The 21734-nt window shown below is 40.6% G+C and overlaps 1 protein-coding gene across 1 annotated transcript in view; it reads right to left on the reverse strand.

The window, feature by feature from the left end:
- Positions 1 to 16407: 16407 nt before the first annotated feature.
- Positions 16408 to 21734, reverse strand: part of LOC132818129 (cysteine-rich motor neuron 1 protein-like) — a 249856-nt gene continuing 244529 nt past the window's right edge. The window contains exon 14 of the mRNA XM_060828847.1: positions 16408 to 18710. Within this exon, the coding sequence (XP_060684830.1) occupies positions 18516 to 18710 (195 nt within the window). The 3' untranslated portion in view covers positions 16408 to 18515. The remainder of the gene's footprint in view (positions 18711 to 21734) is intronic.

Here is a 21734-nt window from a genome sequence, read left to right on the forward strand (position 1 = left end):
GAGAGTCTCCACTGTTTTCTGAGGAAGAGAATTCCTGAAAGAAAGTCTCCTCTCTGTCTTAAGATGTCTTCGTTGTAAACTATGTTTCATCACTTTGCTGCTTGTGTGAACTTGCTGTGTGAAACTAGTTTGCTGTGTTTCATATAATACAAAAGAAATCACGCTTCAAAAATACATAAGTGGTCATAAAATACATTGGAGCATCATAATATCATACAAGGCACTATATAAATATACTCTTCTTCTCTTGGTGATGATCAAAATGAGTTAATCTTGCAAATCTGTCAAAAATTGAACAGAATCTTCTGATCTGTGCGACAATCTCTGTTTCTGATACAGATCAGTAAACAGTTGCCCACTTACCTTTGGAAGAGTTTTCCAGCTGAATGTTCAGACTAGAGACTTCCAGCCAGAGTGTTGTAGTGTGTTGAAATGAACTGCACTGACAGCAGTTGAAAGGCACTGAAACCATGCCCCCCTTTTGCAGCAGTTATTATTTTATGTTTGAAACGATTGTCATAGCTACTGAGAGAAAGATTAGTGTGCAAGACATGGTAGGCTTTAGATGGGTGAGGATGCTGGGTGTCATGTGGATGGTGGGTAGAATGCCAGATCAGTGAGATGCAGGGAGCCAGGTGGGTGAGGGTTACAGATTGGAGAGGGGTAGGGTAGTAGATGGGTGAAGGGATGCAGTCGACTGATTTAAAACATTCTATTTGACCCAGGAAGATCTGGCCCCATAGATCTTCTTCTGTCTCCAAAGATGCTGCCAGACCTGCTGATATTTTCAGCATTTTCTGTTTATTTCAGACTTCCATCATTTGCAGTATTTTACTTTGCCTTTCCTTTGGCATATCAATGCATACTAAATGAATGAGCTGATTTAGAACCTGAGTTGCAGACTGACAGTGATTATTTGTCTGGTCACAAGAGTGACAAAGCCACTTGTGGACGTATGTAACATAGGAATCTGAAATACAGTGACAGGCTTTGTTTGTCGAATCTGCTTATAGACACCGAAGTTTTGAACAGAGAAGTGTCAAGGGAGACTTTGATCATCTTATAGGATTGGTCTTCATAATGGTGAAGCCATGCAGTACATTCAGAGTAAAATCTCAAAACTAAAATTTGCTTCTTTGGGCTTAATTTCCTTAGTCAGAAGGAATATCACTTTTTCTTTGACAGCTATTTTAAACCTGCTACCAAAGCCTTTTCTTTCCCAACCATCTTCTGCCTCCAACTCATAATTAAACATAACACTAATATACCCTTTTACATTCAACCCAATTTTTCTGAAAGGCGTTCCTTTGCTTAACCAAGTACTGAAAAGGAATCCGGTCTGAGCTTTTGCACCATGTCTCACAATGGTATTAAAAATGCTTTTGGAGATATTGAGCGTGTAAGTTAATGATTCATGGCTTTGCTTTTGACGGCCTTGACTCAGAAGGGGTCACATGTGGAGCTTTAATTCTGCGAAGATAAAAGGAACTGGTGGAAAAATAAATGACAGTGGAAGAAACTTTTGGACTTTCTTTACAACTCCAACCTGCAATTAAACCTTCAGAAAACTCACAGCTGTGTGTCTGAGTCATTAGACTAGTCTGGGTCAGTAAATCAAAGTACTGCCTGACTGACTACGTCTATATATTAATTCCATTCCAGCCCTTCACCATTAGCTAAATAAGAAATATATTCACACTATGCCGCATTGAGGTTAATTCCCTGCAAAAGGAAGACATTCCGAATACCCAGCTATTATTTTCATATGGCGCTCGTCCATCATCTATTGAAGAATGTAGTGATGCAAGTTGTAAAGGTCATTAAAAAAAAGTCAAAGCCCTGAAGTTCATTTCTACAAGAATAGAATTGACAAAAAATAGAGAAATTGTGTCAAATTTGAATCAATACTTGGTCAGGTCACACTTGGACGTCTGCGACAGTCACGCTTTCCATTGATGGGAATGTTTACGGGGTCACTGTGGAGGGTGCAAGGAATTTTTACGACAATGATACCAGGATTGAGAGGTTATAACTATTTGGAAAGGTTTCTTTAGAAGAGAGAACACTGAGGGTGACCTAATAAACGTCTTCAAGATTATAAAAGAGGTTGATCGTGTAGATGCAGAGATATTTCTCCTTGTGGGCAAGAGCAACATTAAACCTATTAGTGACTAGAAGATGGTGACTAATAAACCTAATGGGAATCCAGGAACAATTTCTGCACAGAATTGTTGGAACGTGCAATTTGTTGCCATAGTGAGAAAAGTAGCATGAATGCATTCTAACTAAAGTTAGTTAAACATTTGTGAGTGAAAGGGATAGACGTATACATGAAAGAAGTTAAATGAAATTAAAAATCACACAACACCAGGTTATAGTCCAACAGGTTTAATTGGTAGCACTTGATGAAGGAGCAGCGCTCTGAAAGCTAGTACTTCCAATTAAATCTGTTGGGACTATAACCTGGTGATGTTATACCCCAGTACAACACTGGCAACACTATCATGACTACCATTGAAGTTAAACAACGAAGGATAGAAGGAGATTTGTACACAGTACCATCAACAGAATGGTCCTATTGAGCCCTATGCCCTGTTACTGTGGTGTAAATGTGTAACAATTTAAAAGGAAATTGCACAAGCACCAGAAAATATACCAGTTCAGAATTTTAAGGCTGTTTAAAAGTGAGAATTATCTGGCAGAACTTCTTGCAAAACAAATTTTTAGACCCCAGACTTCTCAACACTATTTCAAGCATGTTTGTCCCTGAAATTGAACTACCTTCATAGAGGCAACTTAGTGACACTGAAGAGTCCATGATACATATGTCCAAATATGTTAATGTTCCCATCCTATATCACAGCTAAAATCACTCATTAGTTTCATCTGCTCTGCAGTAGGTGGATATATTATTTGAGAGCTCAGGGCTTTGAGGTTCTAAGTTCTCTGCTAAAACAAGAAAAAAAGGGGAAGAAAAAAACTCATCAGCCAGAGGCATTTAATGACCCACTGCATTGACATGTACAGTTAAATATTTTAGGCTGATTCACTGCAAGGCTCTGACATTTAACAGTAAAAACAAAATGCACTGTTGGTTGCATTAAAAGTATCTATAGCTGATTTTCTCCTACAAAAGGCGATCAGGCAATTCCTTTCCCTCCATTTCATATTCTTGCAGCACCCATTATTTGTCGGCAAGGTGATATAGCTGGCTGCTGATTTCGAAAGCCAGATAGTCTCTCAATTGGAGATAGACAACTGCTACCAGAAAGGAGTTTGTACCATCATGAGATTCAATAGCATTCGAGCAGAGGACAGCATCAAATTGAGTTGTTTTATGAAGGGGCTCACTTTCCTCTCATTTTCCTCTCTAGGATCTGAAAAGACATAAGGCACACTCTTATCTGGCTCTGAGTGACTTGGCTGTCGTGAGATGAGTTCTATGAACCTCATTTTGATGTAGAGATCACTTGGCACAGCTTACATGCTTTTATACAGCGCCGTGGCAAAATTCTCACAAGGCAGTGGTGACTTCCCAATTGCCACTCATTATTGCTTGTTAAGTGCCTTGTTGGCAGTCCAACTCACTGTGGGTCGTGATCTATACTCACCATGCAAACTAGACATCGGGAAAATGCAACATTGGAAACCGGAGCAGGAACCACATTTGACCTGCGTGCTTGCTCCAAAAGACCTCCACATTGGACATGCTTCGTGGGCACACGTCACATGCACAGATATTGGCATCCAGCATGTACCAGCCTCTCAGAACCCTCATGGCCCATCACTGATTCATTTACAGGATGCTTCAGCACTTCAATGATCTGTCTTGGGCTGCACTGACAAATTATCGTTGAAATGCTGCAGCAAGGATGCTTTTGGCATTCAGGGACAGCACCCAGCTCATGGACTGAACCAGGTTACATCTCCGGGTTCTTTGTTTGTTGTCATAGTGCCCGCACTCTGAGCCTACATGGATGTTCACACATTCCTGCCTTGTATTGTCTCACCTTTCCTTTTCTCATATTGCCGCCACAACCAGAGATGTTAGGCTCATATTACTACTGAGCACAGCAGGTCAGGCAGCATCCGAGGAGCAAGAGACTCGACGTTTCAGGCTGCCCAAAACGTCGACTCTCCTGCTCCTTGGATTCTTCCGCACCCACTGTGCTTTTCCAGTGCCACACTTGTCGACTTTGACACTCCAGCATCTGCAGTCCTCACTTTCTCCTCATATTACTGCTGCTTTACCGTGCTACTTAATGCAGACACAAAGTTAGGAAGTTGGCACAGTTGTCAACAGGCCTCACTCCAATCCAGGGAAACAGCCTTCACTTGGTGGATCCCAGCACATGAAGCCAAGGACGGCCTCCAATGGCAGTACAGGCCCTGCTCAGGGCAGTCATAGTCAGGACTTTCTGCTGATAAGGGGTGAGAAGCCAAATCTAAAGCAGTACACAACCCATCAGTTCCTTCTGCCTGATTGTGGGCTGTTTACCTCTTGGAATGAGAATGAGAGAGAGATAGAGAGAGAGGGACAGAGAGGCAGTTCTCATGGAGGGTGAAAGTAGGTGGAACAGCTATTACCTGGGGAAGATGGGGAGGCTTCCCAAGTGCGTAGAGGATGTGTATAGGATCAGTGGGGTTGGGGTTGTGTCAGGGCAAATCAGAAGACGTTGCAGGCATTAATGAGAGTGATAGAGCATGCAACTTGGTGGGAGGTGGATACAGTAACAGCGACAGAGTGAGTGTGAGGTATCAGAGAGAACGGTGGCCTTTACACTGACAGAGTGGAGAAAATCATCGACCTTCGTCGTTCAATAAAAGGTGTTCTCTGGATGGCTGAGACTGCTCTAACCTTGAGTGGTGGTGGTGGTAGTGGGTGTGGGAAACCTTGGACAACCCATACCAGTATTGTGGCAACCTTGTGGTGCCGGAGGGGTGAAGATGAAGTCCGCCTCTGCACTAGCCCGTTCAACAGGAGCTCCAGAGCTCTCCCCATACAGTGATTTCCCCTTGTCTCCCAAGCCCAAGGCAATTGTCAGGAACCGCATAGGTTGGCACCAGAGATGCCAGCCAATTTTGGGATCTCTGGTAAGTGGGAGTTTCACCATGAAAATCAGATGTGGTTCTCGCTGGCGAGGTATCGAGCATCCATTAATAAGGTAAGTCTGGCAAAATACAGCCACAGAACTTTTTCGTTCTCACAGTGAGAATCTTCCACTAAACTCCACCAATTTATTTGATTCCATTTATTTATTGTTTACAAGCAGTACAGGCAGATCATAGTAAGCAAGGACGTACAGGTCATAGGGTGAAAGAAACTTAGAAACAGGCACACAGGTTACATCGCACAGAACATGCGCTAGACGAGATCATCAGTATTATTTGAGACTAAAAAGAGTCCATTCATCAGTCTAATAACAGCTGGGAAGAAACTGTTCCTGAACCTGCTGGTGCATGTGTTCAAGCTTCTGTATCTCCTGCCTGACAGAAGAGGTTATAGGAGAGCATTACCCGGGGTATGATTTGTCTTTGATGATGTAGGCAGCCTTTTAGTGGCAACAAACTGTGTGAATGGAGTCCAAGGATGGCTTCCCTGATGTGCTCACAACCTTCCTCTGTAGTTTCTTACTGTCCAGGGCAGAACTGTAGCCATAACAGGCCATTATTCAACTGCTTTCAATGGTGCATCTGTAGAAGTTGGTGAGGGTCCTTACAGACATGCCAAATTTCCCGAGCCGCCTGAGGAAGAAGAGGCGTTTTTGTCCTTCTTGACAGTTGCAGCTATGTGGGAAGTCCAGGACAAGTTGATGGTTATTGTCACTCTTGGAACTTGACACTCTCCACCCACTCACCCTTAGTTCTGTTGATATAAATGGGGGCATGTTCTCCTTTCTTTCTGAAGTCAATGATCAATTCTTTAGTTTTGCTGACATTAAGACAGGTTGTTCTCATTGCACCAGGTCACCAAGCCCACTATCCCCCTTTTGTATTCTGACTCGTTGTCAGCTATCCAACTCACACTGAACCAAAATAACAAAAGATTCAGCTGATTATGTCCTGCAAAGAAACATCATTTCAGATAAGTGTTTTTTCCAGGCAGCTGTGTCTAAGCTGCTGCGGGCTTGATTGACATACAGATAAGTATTTAGATAAGGAGAGAAAATCCCTGTTTATGAAAATGCTAAAGATAGTATCAGTAATGAAATGTAAATTGTTTAACATTCTCCTCGTTGCGAAGCTCTTGAACATTTGCATGTACTGTTGTCCTGAGGACAATTGCTGCTGGCATTAACCACTTTGACCCTACTTACTATCTCTCCACCAACAGGCTTGGGAACCTTAAGATCATAACCACAACAGGAACGTCGCCACTTCCAGATCCATTGCTCAACACTTCTGTTGTCAAAACAGCATCTAATGTTTGATGCTAAGAAATAAGGAAATAGCAGCACTTTGAAAGCAGAGTTAACACGACAAAACTATCAGTATAGATTGCTTCCATGTTGGCAACAAGATACTGTAACAAAGAAAAAGAAAGGTCAAGGGAAACCAATATTGCTAAATGCACTCTTTGTGAAAGGCTCAGCAGCCAGCCTGGAATGTAACTGTCCCTTGAAGCTGATGCCTGACTTGAAGGCAGGGACAGATTCCCAGTTCTTGTAATTACCCACATGCAGCACTCACATACAGGCTGTGCACAATATTGAAACGAGCAGCAATGAGAAATAGGGACAGTTTCTGATGCGGTTTTTTGATTAGGTCCATGGCGAAGGGGAGTCAGGAACAATTGGATCTGTATACTTCGTTTCTGTGCAAGTTAAAAAAACATAATAAACAGACCAGGAGGAGGAGGCCAGGTGAGTAAGTGATCCCACATTAGTGTAGGCTTGGTTACAGGAGAGATGTAGCTGTGTTGACACTTCTAAAAATCACACAACACCAGGTTATAGTCCAACGGGTTTAATTGGAAGCACACTAGCTTTCGGAGCGACGCTCCTTCATCAGGTGATTGTGGAGGGCTCGATCGTAACACAGAATTTATAGCAAAAATTTGCAGTGTGATGTAACTGAAATTATACATTGAAAAATTGATTGTCTGTTAAGCCTTTCATCTATTAGAATACAGTGATAGTTTCACTTCTTTCGTGTGTAAATCACAAAACCCTTCTTTTTAAAGTTGCATTCTCAGGTTAGCTGCTAACAATGGTGATAGCTAGACAATATGTTGAAGGTGTTAGCCCCCTGTGTTCTCTGTCTATGACCTGATGTTTAGATTGATTCTAATCTAATAAGTGAGATAACAGTGTTTTACATAAATTCATGCAGTTTTTGAGCTCAGAGTTCTACATGAATGTATGCAGTTTTTGAGCAACGTGCAATGTAACTGCGCAATACAAATTCACCCCACAAAATATATGTGTGCATATGGGTCTTTGTCTGTCTGTCTGGGGTTGTGTGTGTGTGTGTGTGTGTGTGTGTGTAGTGGGTGCAGAGTGTCTTAAGTCTGCGAGGGGGTGCATGTGTGAGCATGGGAGTGTGTGTGTCTATAAGGGTGTGTGTGGATTTCTGTGAGCGCGTCTGTGTGTACCTGTGTCCGTGTGTATCTGAGAGTGTGTGTGTGTAGGAATATCTGTGTGTGTGTATATGTAGTGCAATGGTGATCACCTGTAATGTGACATGAACCCAAGGTCCCAGTTGAGGCCCTCCCTATGGGTACTGAACTTAGCTATCAGCCTCTGCTCGAGCAGTTCAGTACCCATAGGGAGGGCCTCAACTGGGACCTTGGGTTCATGTCACATTACAGGTGATCACCATTGCACTACATACACACACACACTCTCACATTCACACGGACACAGGTACACACAGACGCGCACACAGAAATCCACACACACCCTTATAGACACACACACTCCCATGCTCACACATGCACCCCCTCGCAGACTTAAGACACTCTGCACCCACTACACACACACACACACACACACACACACACACCACCCCAGACAGACAAAGACCCATATGCACACATATATTTTGTGGGGTGAATTTGTACTTGCAGAGTTACATTGCACGCTGCTCAAAAACTGCATACATTCATGTAGAACTCTGAGCTCAAAAACTGCATGAATTTATGTAAAACACTGTTATCTCACTTATTAGATTAGAATCAATCTAAACATCAGTCTTAGACAGAGAACACAGGGGGCTAACACCTTCAACACATTCTCTAGCTATCACCATTATTGACAGCTAACCCGAGAATGCAACTTTTAAAAAAAAGGGTTTTGTGATTTACACATGAAAGAAGTGAAACTATCACTGTATACTAACAGATGAAAGGCTTAACAGACAATCAGTTTTTCTATGTATAATTTCAGTTACATCACACTGCAAATTTTTGCTATAAATTCTGTGTTACGATCGAGCCCTCCACAATCACCTGATGAAGGAGCGTCGCTCCAAAAGCTAGTGTGCTTCCAATTAAACCCGTTGGACTATAACCTGGTGTTGTGTGATTTTTAACTTTGTACACCTCAGTCCAACACCGGCATCTCCAAATCTTGACATTTCTAGTGATTGATTCTAAGTACAGGTGTAAGTGCATGACAGAATTTATATGGAGGGTGACAAGAAGAAGATGATTGTATCTGGACTCTGGTTGACAATATCCTATGATTTCCCAGTCATATTAGTTAATTACCACTGAATGCAACAGAGATTTAGATCACAATGGGAGAAGTGTTCTCCTCATCCTTAGGTTAATGTCAAGTTGTGTATTGGGTCAGAAAGACTGCAAGGTTTGGAGTAAACTCAAGAGGGTTTTGCAAACTTCCTGTGTTTTCCTTCTGATAGGAGAAAGTGAGGACTGCAAATGTTGGAGATCAGAGCTGAAAATGCGTTGCTGGAAAAGTGCAGCAGGTCAGGCAGCATCCAAGGAGCAGGAGAATCGACATTTCGGGCATGAGCCCTTCTTCAGCCCTTCTTCCTGAAGAAGGGCTCATGCCCGAAACGTCGATTCTCTGCTCCTTGGATGCTGCCTGACCTGCTGCACTTTTCCAGCAACACATTTTCAGCTTTTCCTTCTTATAGTCAGATTTCATTGTTCTGGAATTTCCAGCTTGCCCATGTCTTGCCGGTTTAAGGGTGTGGGGTACAGCTGCCTGTTGTCTGTGTTGTACCCCCTACACTTCAGGTTGAGGCCACCGTCCACTGATGGTGAAAATTCTCAAATAAAGAAAAGCACAAGTTTACAATATTTAATGGTTTCTCTGCAGGAACATCTCACTTGCACTAGAACAACAAGATGCATGGAGAAATTCTTGCTCCCTGATACTTGGGAAAGTAGCATAGGAACCCACATACTTGATATAAATTATTGAACTCAGGACTTGAGGTGCAGCCAGGGCTCGGCACACTGATGAATGACAGTCATAATGTATCCCATGTTGAACAATGGTATGGGCTCCAGTAATTATGTTTCTTCTGTCTTTATGGAAAAGGTGGACACAAGACCATCACGTTTGTAAAACATGTGCCCTCAAACTGAAGAGTTATCCATTTGGATCAAGCTAATAATTCACATTCAGAATATGTTCAAACACAAAACATGGAAACAGAAAATAGGAGCAGGAGTAGGTCATTCGGCCGTTCGAGCCGGCATCACCACTGTCCATTGGGATTTTCTATATTTTATAAAACACATTAATAATTTCAGAAAATGCAGATTAGCTCTTTGGTGGAAATGTTTAATGTGCACCACACCTATTGGACTTTATATCCACAGTGTAAAATATTCTTCAGTCCATGGGTTGCCTTTCAGTACCCAGCAATTTTGTGTTCTTGTCAGTTTCGGCCTTTAGATGGCAGTGTGAAACCATATGAAAATGGTTCCCAACTGCCAGGCGATCGTGGCATTTTGACTGTAAAAAAATGAATAAGAACAACTGTTTTGCAACTTACCAACATTGCATGGCCATTGTGGAGCATTGTAGATGGATTGATTTGGTGATCAAGGTCTATTTTGCCAAAGGCATATTGTATTGTATGTATCTTTGGACAGACTTTTTAGAAGGGTAAGATTTGTCTGCGATGTCCAAGCTAAACAATCTGAGGCCTTTGTGTGGAATCCCTGTTGGCTAAATATGTACCCAGTATCTTGTACAAGAATATATTTACTACCCTGCCAAATTAATCCAAAGAGCCAAATGTCTATACTTTTAGATAGACTGGGAAAAGAGCTGCTCATTGTCTGCAATAATATTTTCGATGAACTTTTCACTAAGTTTCAGAAACTAAAACATTATGCAGACATTAAAAAGCATATGAAGTTAATTTATGTGAGGTAATAAACGTGATGTACAATTGTGTTAATGCAGCATAGCCTATACCAAAAGAACAAAAAATAGTGTTAATTCCAATGGTCATTTTCTCAGCTCTTGTTTTAAAAGAAGTTAATTTATAAAAAGATACCCTATTTTGTAGTTGAAAGCAGCACTGCAACTAGCACTGAGTTGGATTTTACTCTACCTATCTGATACACAGTTAAAAATCACACAACACCAGGTGATAGTCCAACAGGTTTAATTGAAACACACTAGCTTTTGGAGCGCCGCTCCTTCATCAACCACAATTATCTAAAGAAGGAGCGTCGCTCCGAAAGCTAGTGTGCTTCCAATTAAACCTGTTGGACTATAACCTGGTGTTGTGTGATTTTTAACTTTGTACACTCCAGTCCAACACCGGCATCTCCAAATTATATCTGATACACAGCAGGAATTCTGTCCACCCACATTGAACAGACACTTATTACATTTCTTGTCATTCTCCAGCTGAATTTTATAATGTAGGGTGAATCAGGAACAGTTTCCACATTCCCTTCCAGTTTCCCACTAATGTGGGAGAAAGAAATACTGTATGGTTGTGGTGTAAAATGCTGCAGGTGTTTAAAGGAACAGACAGCAAAATTAAAATCAGTGCAGTAGAGACGAGAAGCCATCACTCATCCTGCTTCATGCCAGTGCAGATTTGGAAAGGATTGTTTTGCTTGACTTGTCTGTTCTGATTTTCAAGAAGATGCTTCACCAGAACCAGGCTCCTGGTTCGGCATCTAAGTTTTTCAAAGATTTTCCAAAACCCAAGCCTCTGAAGACTGGCAAAAAGTAGGAAGCTACTGGTGTTGTTGGCGTTGCGTCTGATGAAATGGCTCCTAAAGTTTTCGGATGACTATGCAGGTATGCTATTTGCAAAGAAAAGCACAGGTTGTTCTGCTATAATGCAACAGTTATGTTCCTCTGCAACTATAGAAAATCACATGATGGGAAACATGATAGAAATCGCACTGTAGAGGACTGCGCTATGGAAAACCCACTGTACCCGTCCAGCAGAAAGTTCACGTTATGCAAACAATGTCATTGATTCATCAATTGCGTTATAACCAATTTGTGCTGATGAAATGTGTGCTATGGAAGAACTACCTGTAAGGAGGAACTAAGCACCAAGAAAATCCTGTATATGTTATGGAAAGAGGTGACACTTGCTGTCATTACTATCTTCACCACTTCACCTACAACCACATTTTCTCTTCGTGGTCAAAGATTTTAGGTAAGTTGTACTCACTGGTTTCAGGTCTGCTGCTGGCTAATCAAACCTCACCACGACTGACAAAATCTCCCACAGCCAGCGCAAGGAATGTGCAGTCACTGCTGGGGGTAACTGGACCGATTATTCTCTTTTTCTCTATGATGCTGTGAATTTTCTAATTCTTGATGGGGTGTTACCCACTTGTGGCCTGTGTTTCCCAATAATGATGGTAGAATGTGACACACAGAAAGGGATGTCTTCAGAACATCCTGAAACACTTAGGTGGGCTCCCTCTGATCTGTTTGCAAGTGGACAGCTCTCCAAACAGCACAACCTACCCAACACAGCTGGCCTTGCAGGAAGATGGACTTAATGTTGGCCGTTATGACTGTTGTCAGTGTTTCAATGTTTGTGACATGGTTTTGCCACTATCTTGAAGATCCTGTGAAGGCTGTATCGGAGGAATCTTTCTAACAAGGCTATACGTCAGTGGTACAGGACTCTCAATTCAGCCCCAAATGGAGTGATAGTTTAGACTGCGCATCTGTGCACTTTGAGCGCTTGATCTGTGATGTCAGGCTGTCGTTTCTCTGCACTTGTTTATCAACTGGCCAAATGTAGTTTGCTTTCAAAAGCTTGTAATCTTCTCCTTTTGTTTATCATGGGATCAAACGAGATGATGCTACTCAAAAATTTAAATTGCTTCACATATTCAGCTCAGTTCCCTCAATTGCAATGCTTGGTCTACATGTTTCTTGGGGTGCACATGATGCAGAACTTCAGTTTTCTGATCTTTAGTGTGAAGAGTTGAGCTGCTTTGGACAAATATATCATTATACGTTGCAGTTCTGACTGACCAGGACCGTGAAGTCATCAGTGAGTTGTTGTTCATGGAAGAGGTTTCAGTGTGTCTTTTTGAATGCCTGAAGATGCCTGATATTGAAAAGACCTCTGGAATGCAGTAAACTCCCTCTGTAAAATCTATTGTTGCCTGTGTCATGACCCAAAGTACAGGGGACATTTCTAACATGTTTCTAAGCTTTGTTTTTTTTTAAAAAAAAGAGCTGATACAACCAGTAATGGCTATGGGTGCAAATTAAGTGACTGTCTGGAGACAGAGTCCAATGGAATGTCACACCTATGGATGCAAAGGAAACTTCGGACAGCAGACCTTCAAAGAGTGGGAGAGGTAAGTGAAAATCTCTTGTTATCTCTTGTGATGACAAAGTTAATGAACGGCTAACATCTAGTTGCTCAACGGCAACACCCTGCAGATTATCTCTCTAACTGTAGATGCATTTTGTATTTTTTTTCCTTTTAAAGAGTACACAGGACAGTGGTTAAGACGACTGTCTCAACTCTACTGGGTTGGTGTTACAGTGACACTGAATGTTCTTGGATGTATGAGCCTGGGTTCGAGTGTTGGCATGCTGTGAAGGTCACAGTCAAAGAACTATCCCTACTGACCCTGATGTTGCAGGTAAAGATGTATCTCACATAAAGATGAGCTAGTTTGCAGACAGACAAAAAGATGCAAAAGTACCAAAAGAACTCTTTCACCCTGAAAACTGGAATACAATTACAGTCAAAAAGAATCAGAACTACAAAATCTCCTAAACTAAGAATCATGAAACAGAATGGTCAACTACCAGTATCAATGCTACCGATGACTTCCATTGCAGCGTTCAAACTATCTGCTCTGTATGAACAATTCAGAGACCTATCATATAACCTTATCTTTCTGTTAATCTTTTGCATTCACCTCTTATTTCTAATGTGTTGTATGTACCCTCACGTCATAATTAATAAACGCATTCATTAATTCAAGAAAGCCTGGCTAAATTGGTTCCTTTTTAAAAGATAAGGTCATTTGGTCTTTTCCCAGCTGCAACCTCTGATGCTATTATGCACCGTTTATTGGAATGCAGGTTTGGGACTACAGTGACAGGAACCCAATGGTGTGAGACTGTAGTGATCAGCCATAAACAATCAAATAATTACCTTGGAAATGACGGTCTAGGTCCAAAAATACTAACAATGTTGCCATTAAAGAATGCCTGTGTATTACCATGTGACAGGGAAGTATGTGAATATACAACGCAACAGTATAGAACACAGGCAATAACAATTTGTTTCTGAATTCAACTATACTGAAGCTCAGCTTTCAAAACTCTTCAGCTTCCATGTGAGTTTCAGAAAAGAGGTTGTAAAATGTATTAGTGATTACGGTTTCACTCAGGGAGTGGCATGTACATTTACTTGCCTGTAGGTAATAATGGTAGTGACTTCAAGGTTCTTTCCATCTCATGGTTAACCAAGAATCTCTCCTAGCGGGTAATCACTCTCATTCACAGGAGATTAAAGAAAGGCATCCTGGGAGCAGCACCAGGCATACCTAAGATTAAGGTGTAAATCTGATGAAACTACAACATAGGACAACTTGCATGCTGAACAAACGAAGCCACATTAGACAATACCAATGATCCTACAACAAATGGATCAGAAGCAGGCTCTATAGTCCTGCCCAATCCATTTTTGAATGGTGGTGGACAATTAAATGATGGAGGATGGAGGAGGCAGCTCCAGAAACATTCCCATCCTCAAATGGTGGTGAGACCAAGACACCACCTAGAAAGAAAGAAACAATAAGACTTGCAAATGTCACATATTCATTCAATTCGTCTTGTATGGTATGCTTCAAAATGGAGCTCTAGTATGGCCAGAATATTCACTTTCAACTGTTGCTGTTCTCTTCGCGTTCTAGGCAGAGCAAAAGACAAGGCTGAAGCATGTACAACAATCTTCAGCCAGAAGTGTCAAAGTGATGATCCATCTCTACCTCCTCCTGAGGTTCCCAGAATCACAGATCCCACTCTCCAAACAATCAAATGCACCCCTCATGATATCAAGAGATGACTGAAGGCTTTGGATACTGCAAGGACTATGGACTCTGACAATATTCTGGTATTAGTACTGAAGAACCGAGGCTCCAGAACTAGCGTTGTCCCCAGTCAAGCTGTTCCAGTACAGCTACAATTCTGATTATGGAAAATTGCCCAGTTACGTCCTGGACACACACAAAAAAGGACAAATCTAACCCAGCCAATGATCAGTCTAGTAAAATTGAGGTGGAAGAGGGTAAACGGAACAGATGGTGTAGACGCCTGGTTCAAAAGTGAAGAGAAAAAGAGATGTCAAAAGACTGTAAACTAAAGGCATGAAAGGAAAAGAATGGGTCCTGTCCACTTACAGCAAAACAAACAAGACAGAAAGAAGACAAGGCTATAGAACAGAATTAAGAGAAATGGAGAACAGACATCATGTGGTCAGTTTCTGAAGTTGTGGAGTTTACTATTGAGACCTCAAAGCTGTTCCTGTAGCTTCATTGGAACAGATATGTTAGCATGGAGGTTGGTCGCTTTGAGGATGGTCAAAGTTGTTTGATGTGGTCTAAGCATCACTGGAATCTATAGCCCAAATGCCTGGCATCAAGCTAGTACTAAAGTATGTACATTACATTGCTCATTGGTTTGGTAGGCAAACTGCCTTTTGGCTTTATGGCAGCATTCTGTTAGAGGAAAATACTACTCATACAGAACAAAAAAGTCACAGCACAGGAACAGGCCTTTTGGCACTCCAAGCCTGCGCCGATCCAGATCCTTATCTAAATGTGCCGTCTATTTTCCAAGGATCTGTATCCCTCTGCTCCCTACCCTTTCATGTATCTGGCTAGATACATCTTAAAGGATGCTGTCGTGCCCACCTCTACCACCTTCGCTGGCAAAACGTTCCAGGCACCCACCATCCTCTGCATAAAGAACTTTCCACGCACATCTCCCTTCAACATTTTCCCTCTCACCTTGAACTTGTGACCCCTAGTAATTGAAAATGTTTACTATAATGTCGCAGCATGAGACAATTAGCTTCAGCTGTTGCTCAGATGTTTGACACACCTGCCTTTATCTAGGGCCTGTCTTAAGTGTCAAGGGCATTTCACAAACGTGAAAAGAGAACCCATCAGAAGTATCAAGGGGACTTGTGAAAAGCAACTGTCAACGAAAGCTGTCAAGGCATTCTACATATTTGAAGAAGTATATCTGGAATATTCAGAAAAGTGCTTGCTGTTGCATTCAGTCTGTTGACATAAATTCTCTCAACAGCAGCCCTGAAAGAAACAAACCGTGCCCTGCTCCACAGTATGATGATTAGCATCAGTCATGTTGTAAGTTATCAGGAGAGGTCACGTACATATTTTTCCCACTGCTCCTACACTGCTGAAAACAGTGACACAAGAGCTCAATTCTACAACCTTAAGTTTGTCTTCACTAGCATTTTTGCAGAGAATAACAGAGCAGAAAAATAGAAATTGCCAGGGAACTGGAATGTTCTGGAAAAGAAATGAACTTCTAAACTGACAATTTGAGTGTAAGGACATCGACCATTTATTTTAACAATCCATTATTGATGGAAAAGTATTAAAATGTGTAACATGCTTCACAATGCAACATACTTCAAAATATGCCAGATTACATTTAAAATTACATGGTAGCACTAATTTTTCCTCAATATTGTGTATTGGGAAATGTGTATCAAGCACTTGATAACTCTTCAGGTTTTGCTTTTCTGTATTTATAGTGAAGGAACACATTTTTATCTTGCAGAGCAAGGCAATTGACAATGAAATGTACTTTGTTCACTGTTAGATATCCAGAGGCTAGGGTGAAGCATCTTCTGAAACTGTGAACAAGAGGTGGCAGAAAGGTTTCACTGCAAGTGTATCTCATAATTGTTTGGAAAACATATTACTGCAGATTCAGATGACTTCCAGAACAAAATTTATTGAAATGAGTAAAACGCTTTTTACTTGTTACATCCCAGCTGCTAGCCATGTGTATTTACAAGGGCTACTACACACTGATGTAAATAAATAAGCAATTTAGATCTCTATGTTTCAATTGCAAAGAGTTAAACAAACAAAAATCCATTAAGAACTTACATAAAAAGTACAGCAAAAGGATTTATAGGTCTTGTTTGAAGGTTATATAAAGAAGGCAACAGTATTTTATCTCAGCATTAACAGCCAGCAAAACTGCATGACCAAAGAGGTCTGCCACATCATCTCAACTTATTGGACTGCTGATAACAGTAACAATTAGAAGTAAACAGAATCCTTAAGCCCTCTGCTATTCTTCTATACAGATTCTACTTAGATTAATAAATTAAGCTATTTGAAAAAATAAATTAAGAAACTCTCCTCCCTTTTGCTCAATTATCTGCAAACTAAGTATCTACAAAAATACTTGAAACTTCTTACAACTTAAAGGAATTCATACGCTCACAGCCTGGTATCAATAGGGCTACTCTTAAAATCCTTAATGTTATTAGTAACATTGACTACAAAGTGCCATAGCTTACCAACATAATCCCTGCATTTCACTTTGAACGGCTAAAGTAGGTTTGACAATTCATTCTTGCTTGACACTTCAAAATAATACTAAAATTTTGACTGACATTTTATTCTCAATCTTGGACATCTCGCACCCTGTAACTGGGTTAAGCCTGAATTTTAAGCCAGGTATAACTCGAACTGCTTAGGGAGGTACATCCTCTTCATCATTCAATTACATTGAATTCCTTTCTACCTCCTTCCCACCCTCTCATCCTAATCACCATGCCGTGAAAATATTTTAGCACTGTTCTTCACTTTATGGGTCCTCTATCCTAGCGGCTGTGCAAGCAGGGTATCATTCTACCTCAGGAATTAGATAACATATTTCACTTAAAGTTGATAATAATATGTTTTCATGTTGGCTTTTCCTGCATTTGGCATTTATACTGAGCTCTGTTTTAGCCACACTCAGCTGCAGTAACTCAGTTCAATTCTGTTTTTTTTAAAAAACTGGAATGACAAACTGCCCACAAACAAAAATTGTGGGTACATTCAATACAATGAAATATACAGAGTACAGGTGTAGGATTTGACACAACATTTAAATCACTGCCATAGCAAATGTTAACAGCAATATTAATAATACTACAGTTAAATATATCTTTCTGTCGTGATAATGCTTTAGGAGCATAACCAGATTATTCTGCTACCATTCCTCTTCCTCTTTCATCATTTCGTACAACTAACTTGATATTTTCAGTGTTATCTTATGACCTTCAAATGATGAGAAATTCTATTTCACAAAACTTACTGAAGATATCATCTTTAACCTACATAAATCCAGAAGGATGAATAAGAGGACTCACTCTATTCCAAAATGATTTTTGATTCCCGAGTCATTTGTTTTGCTAATTTCGAACTGAAAGTTTCACAAGGAAAGAATGTTTATAGGTGCCTCCTTCGCAAGGATAATTACTACTACTTCCCCTATTAGTCATTTAGCTTAGGATATTAATGTATATTTTCCATTATCACCTCCAATCTTAACAAAACATACCAATTTCAAACAAAATCTCTTCCAGAGTTTGAAAATGCTATTTTGATAACATTGGGGGTAATATAAATGAAGGCATTACTAGATTAAGCTCTCCCAGTATAAAATTGATACAATAAATGACCATAAGACATTCCCTCATGCTATCGCAACGTGCCTTTTCCCAGATTCTACCCCAGGATACAGAGTGACTGAAGAGTTTGGTATTTGTTTGCTGTCTTTGTCAGTGTTTTGTTTTCCTTTTGGCAAGTTTCTCTTAACTCTTTTGGGCATTTTAAATGAACAGGAAAGTCAATAAAGACATATGGTTTTCAAAAGTAATTGTTATTTTCCAAGTACCTGAATCATACACAAATAACAAGCTGGAATCATTAACTTATAATATAATGGAAACCAGAAGAAGCAAAGCTCCTGAACGGAGCACAATCTCTGAATTACTGCCAAGACTCCATCAGCTCATAAGCCAATTTTTCTTTCATGTTTCTATCCAAGCAGTTTGTTTTGCTGGCTGTTGCTTTGTTTTTCAGCACGCACACTGTATTTCTCATTGCTCTGAGAATCTGTTTCTGTCATTAGATCCATTCTGCAGCAGTTGTTAACATTGTGCATTTTGTTTCCTTTCGCAGAGTCCATGTACACCACAGTTTGTCTGTCAACTGGATTTTTCAAAAACTGCGTCTGTGATTAAAAACAGAGGTTAACAGTCACCTTTACGAAAACATTTTTCGGCCAATATGAAACAATTCAGCCTGGGACACTAACTGTACAGGGGCTAAGATTTTATACCTCAGATAGTTTTGCTTTTAAAAATGAGGTCACTAAACAATTGTGATCTATCTCTAGTTAAGCAAACAGTTACAAATGGAACAATAGTGATAAGTGAGGTTTGTAAATATCACTACACAAAGCATAATTTTGTCTGTTTTTTAAAACTTTGGGTGGTGCAAAAACCACTGATGATAGGCAAGGTTTGTCCAAAAGCCCTGCTAGTCTTGATTTGAACAAAGAACAATACAGTGCAGGAACAGGCCATTCAGCCCTCCAAGCCTGTGATGACACATTTTGCCCTTCCATAGTAAACTGTCTCCACTTACAGGATCCGTATCCCTTGATTCCTTTCCTATTCATGTATTTATTCAGGTGCTCCTTGAATGCTACTATTGTGTTTGCTTCCCCATCACCTCCTCTGGCAGTGTATTCCAGGCACTCACCACCCATTGTGTGAAAAACCTGCCTCATACATCTCTTTTAAACTCTCCAACCGCAACCCCAAAACCCCAACCCCTGCTATCCCTGCAGTTTGAACCTCTGTCTGTTTATAATTGAACCCTCTCCACCCTGGGGAAGAGCTTCATATTTTCCACTCTATCCAAGCTGTTCACAATCTGATAAACTTCTATCAGGTCACACCCCCCACCCCCTCCCTACAATCTCCTGCGGTCCACTAAATAAACCCAGTCTGTCCAACCTTTTTTCATAGCTAACATCCCCCATACCAGGCATACCCTTTTACGGGTTTGTGGTGGGTTCATGTGACAAATGGTTTATCACGAATAACGATTTGATGCGAGATCTTGGAATTAAAAACATTAAGACATTTTCTGTACCGTCTCCAAAACATCCATACTCTTTTGGTAGTGTGGTGACGCAAACTGTATGCAATAGTTTGGACGATACACTGCTTACTTGGATGTGTAAATTTCAATGTACTGCCCATAATACAATTCTAGAATACATATTCTATACGTTAAAACTTGCACGTGCATCAATGTCTGAACAATGTAACTATGAATCTCATTTCTGGACATGAAGCTGTCCAACCGTCCCTGGCTTTAGAGGGAAGCTTCTGTGAAAATACGTTGGGTCATTTAGGCTTCAGCTGAATGACAAAAATCAAACTTCTGCCTCACTATGAATGTGACACTCAGGATGCAACTGCAATAATAGTCGAAGTTTGCTTTGTTTTTGCACTTGCTGCTGGATGTTGAGGAAATGCTGCAGGCACTTCTGCTTTTCCTATAGTTGCTTTCAAGAGCATAAAGGCAAGTGATACTCAAATGACACTGAGGATGTTTTTCCAGCAGCACAGCAAAAAAATCCACAAATATCAAAAGGGTACAGGGCCCCTACCTCAAAGGCTTGAACACAAACCAGTCTGACATCACACAGTAGCGTTTACAAAGGTTCTGACTTTTGGGACAGCAAGCAATTTGGGACTAGCAGGGCTTTTGAAATGCCATCTTCCTTCTCCAGTAGATGTACACATGATACTTTCTGGAGAGGCCCTAGGTAGTTCCCCTAGTGTCCTGGACCAACGTTTCTCTCCCAACGAGACTGAGAGATATATTCCTCATTCTGTTGTCTCATTGATGCTTCGTAGTCGTGCAGTGCTCAAATTGGCTGTGCACCACATCAATAACTACTTCACAAGTATTTAACTTTATGTAAAACAAAGCGATGACCTGAGACCAGTTGCTCTGTATGGAAATATTTTAAGAAAAAGTTTCCTTAGATGTTTAAAGAAAATGAAGTTTATAAAAGTGAGGCCCAATAGGGAGTGAGTCTGGAGTTTAGATAAGGAAAATAAAGAGAGGGCAGATGAGTTGAAGGTTATTTTGTCATCATGACAAAGATACAAGAAATATCACATAAACACCTATGAGTCATGAACTAGAAGGGAGGAAAGAACTCAATTATCTGGGAAGTGGTACTGAGTAAATTGTTGGAACTGTGGGTTGACATGTGCCAGGGTCCTAATGGACTTCATACAAAGGTCTTGAAAGTAATGGCTAGTGAGATAGTTGCTGCATTGGCTTTGAATTTCTATATCTGCCTTGATTTAGGCAAGGCCCCGTTATATTGGAAAATAGCAACTGCAATTCCTATACACAAACAGAGTGTGTCTAGAAAGCAGGAAACTCCAAGTCAGCCAGCTTAATATCTGTCACAGGATAAATGTTATTAGCTATTATTACAGAACTTACAGCAGGGCACTTACATAAGTTCAAGGTGATCAGGTAGTTATGCATTATCTACTACCCCTCATGCTGTCGGGGTTCATATATACTATTTCCTATACTATTACTTTTTATTATCTATAATACACTTATTTGATACTTCATCAAATGACAACTGGAAATCTAAATGCAGAACATCCACCGGTTCCCCTTTATTTGCAACACATTACTTCCTCAAAAGACTCCAACAGATCGATTAAACATGATTATCCTTTCACATAATCACATTGACTGTTTCTGATTACTAACACAGTAGGTGTGGAGAAGCTATTTCCTCTTCTGAATAAAAATCAGTGACTCCTATTTAAGACAAAGACAAGGTGATTTTTTTTTCCTCTGTCAGAGGGTGGAGTACCTTCAGAGTCTATTTCTGAAAGATTAGAAGTCGAGTTTTTTAATATTTTTAAGGCAGAGGTTGCTAGATTCTCAGTAATGGGACAGAGTGTTAAAATTTACCAAGGAATTTGGATTTGAGGTTATAATCAGATCAGTCATTAACTCGTTTGGCTGGTGGAGCAGACATGAAGGGGCCAACTGAGCTACTCCTGGACCCTTGATCACATGTTCACAGTTATTATCTGACCACATGTCATCTCAACTCATGAAGCTATTCAATAAATAAAAATCAGTCTGAGCTGAAATGAACATGTCATCGAAACAATTGAATCCAGATATTCAGATCCGT

Source organism: Hemiscyllium ocellatum, chromosome 8, assembly GCF_020745735.1.
Source record: "Hemiscyllium ocellatum isolate sHemOce1 chromosome 8, sHemOce1.pat.X.cur, whole genome shotgun sequence".
NCBI classification, from domain to species: domain Eukaryota; kingdom Metazoa; phylum Chordata; class Chondrichthyes; order Orectolobiformes; family Hemiscylliidae; genus Hemiscyllium; species Hemiscyllium ocellatum.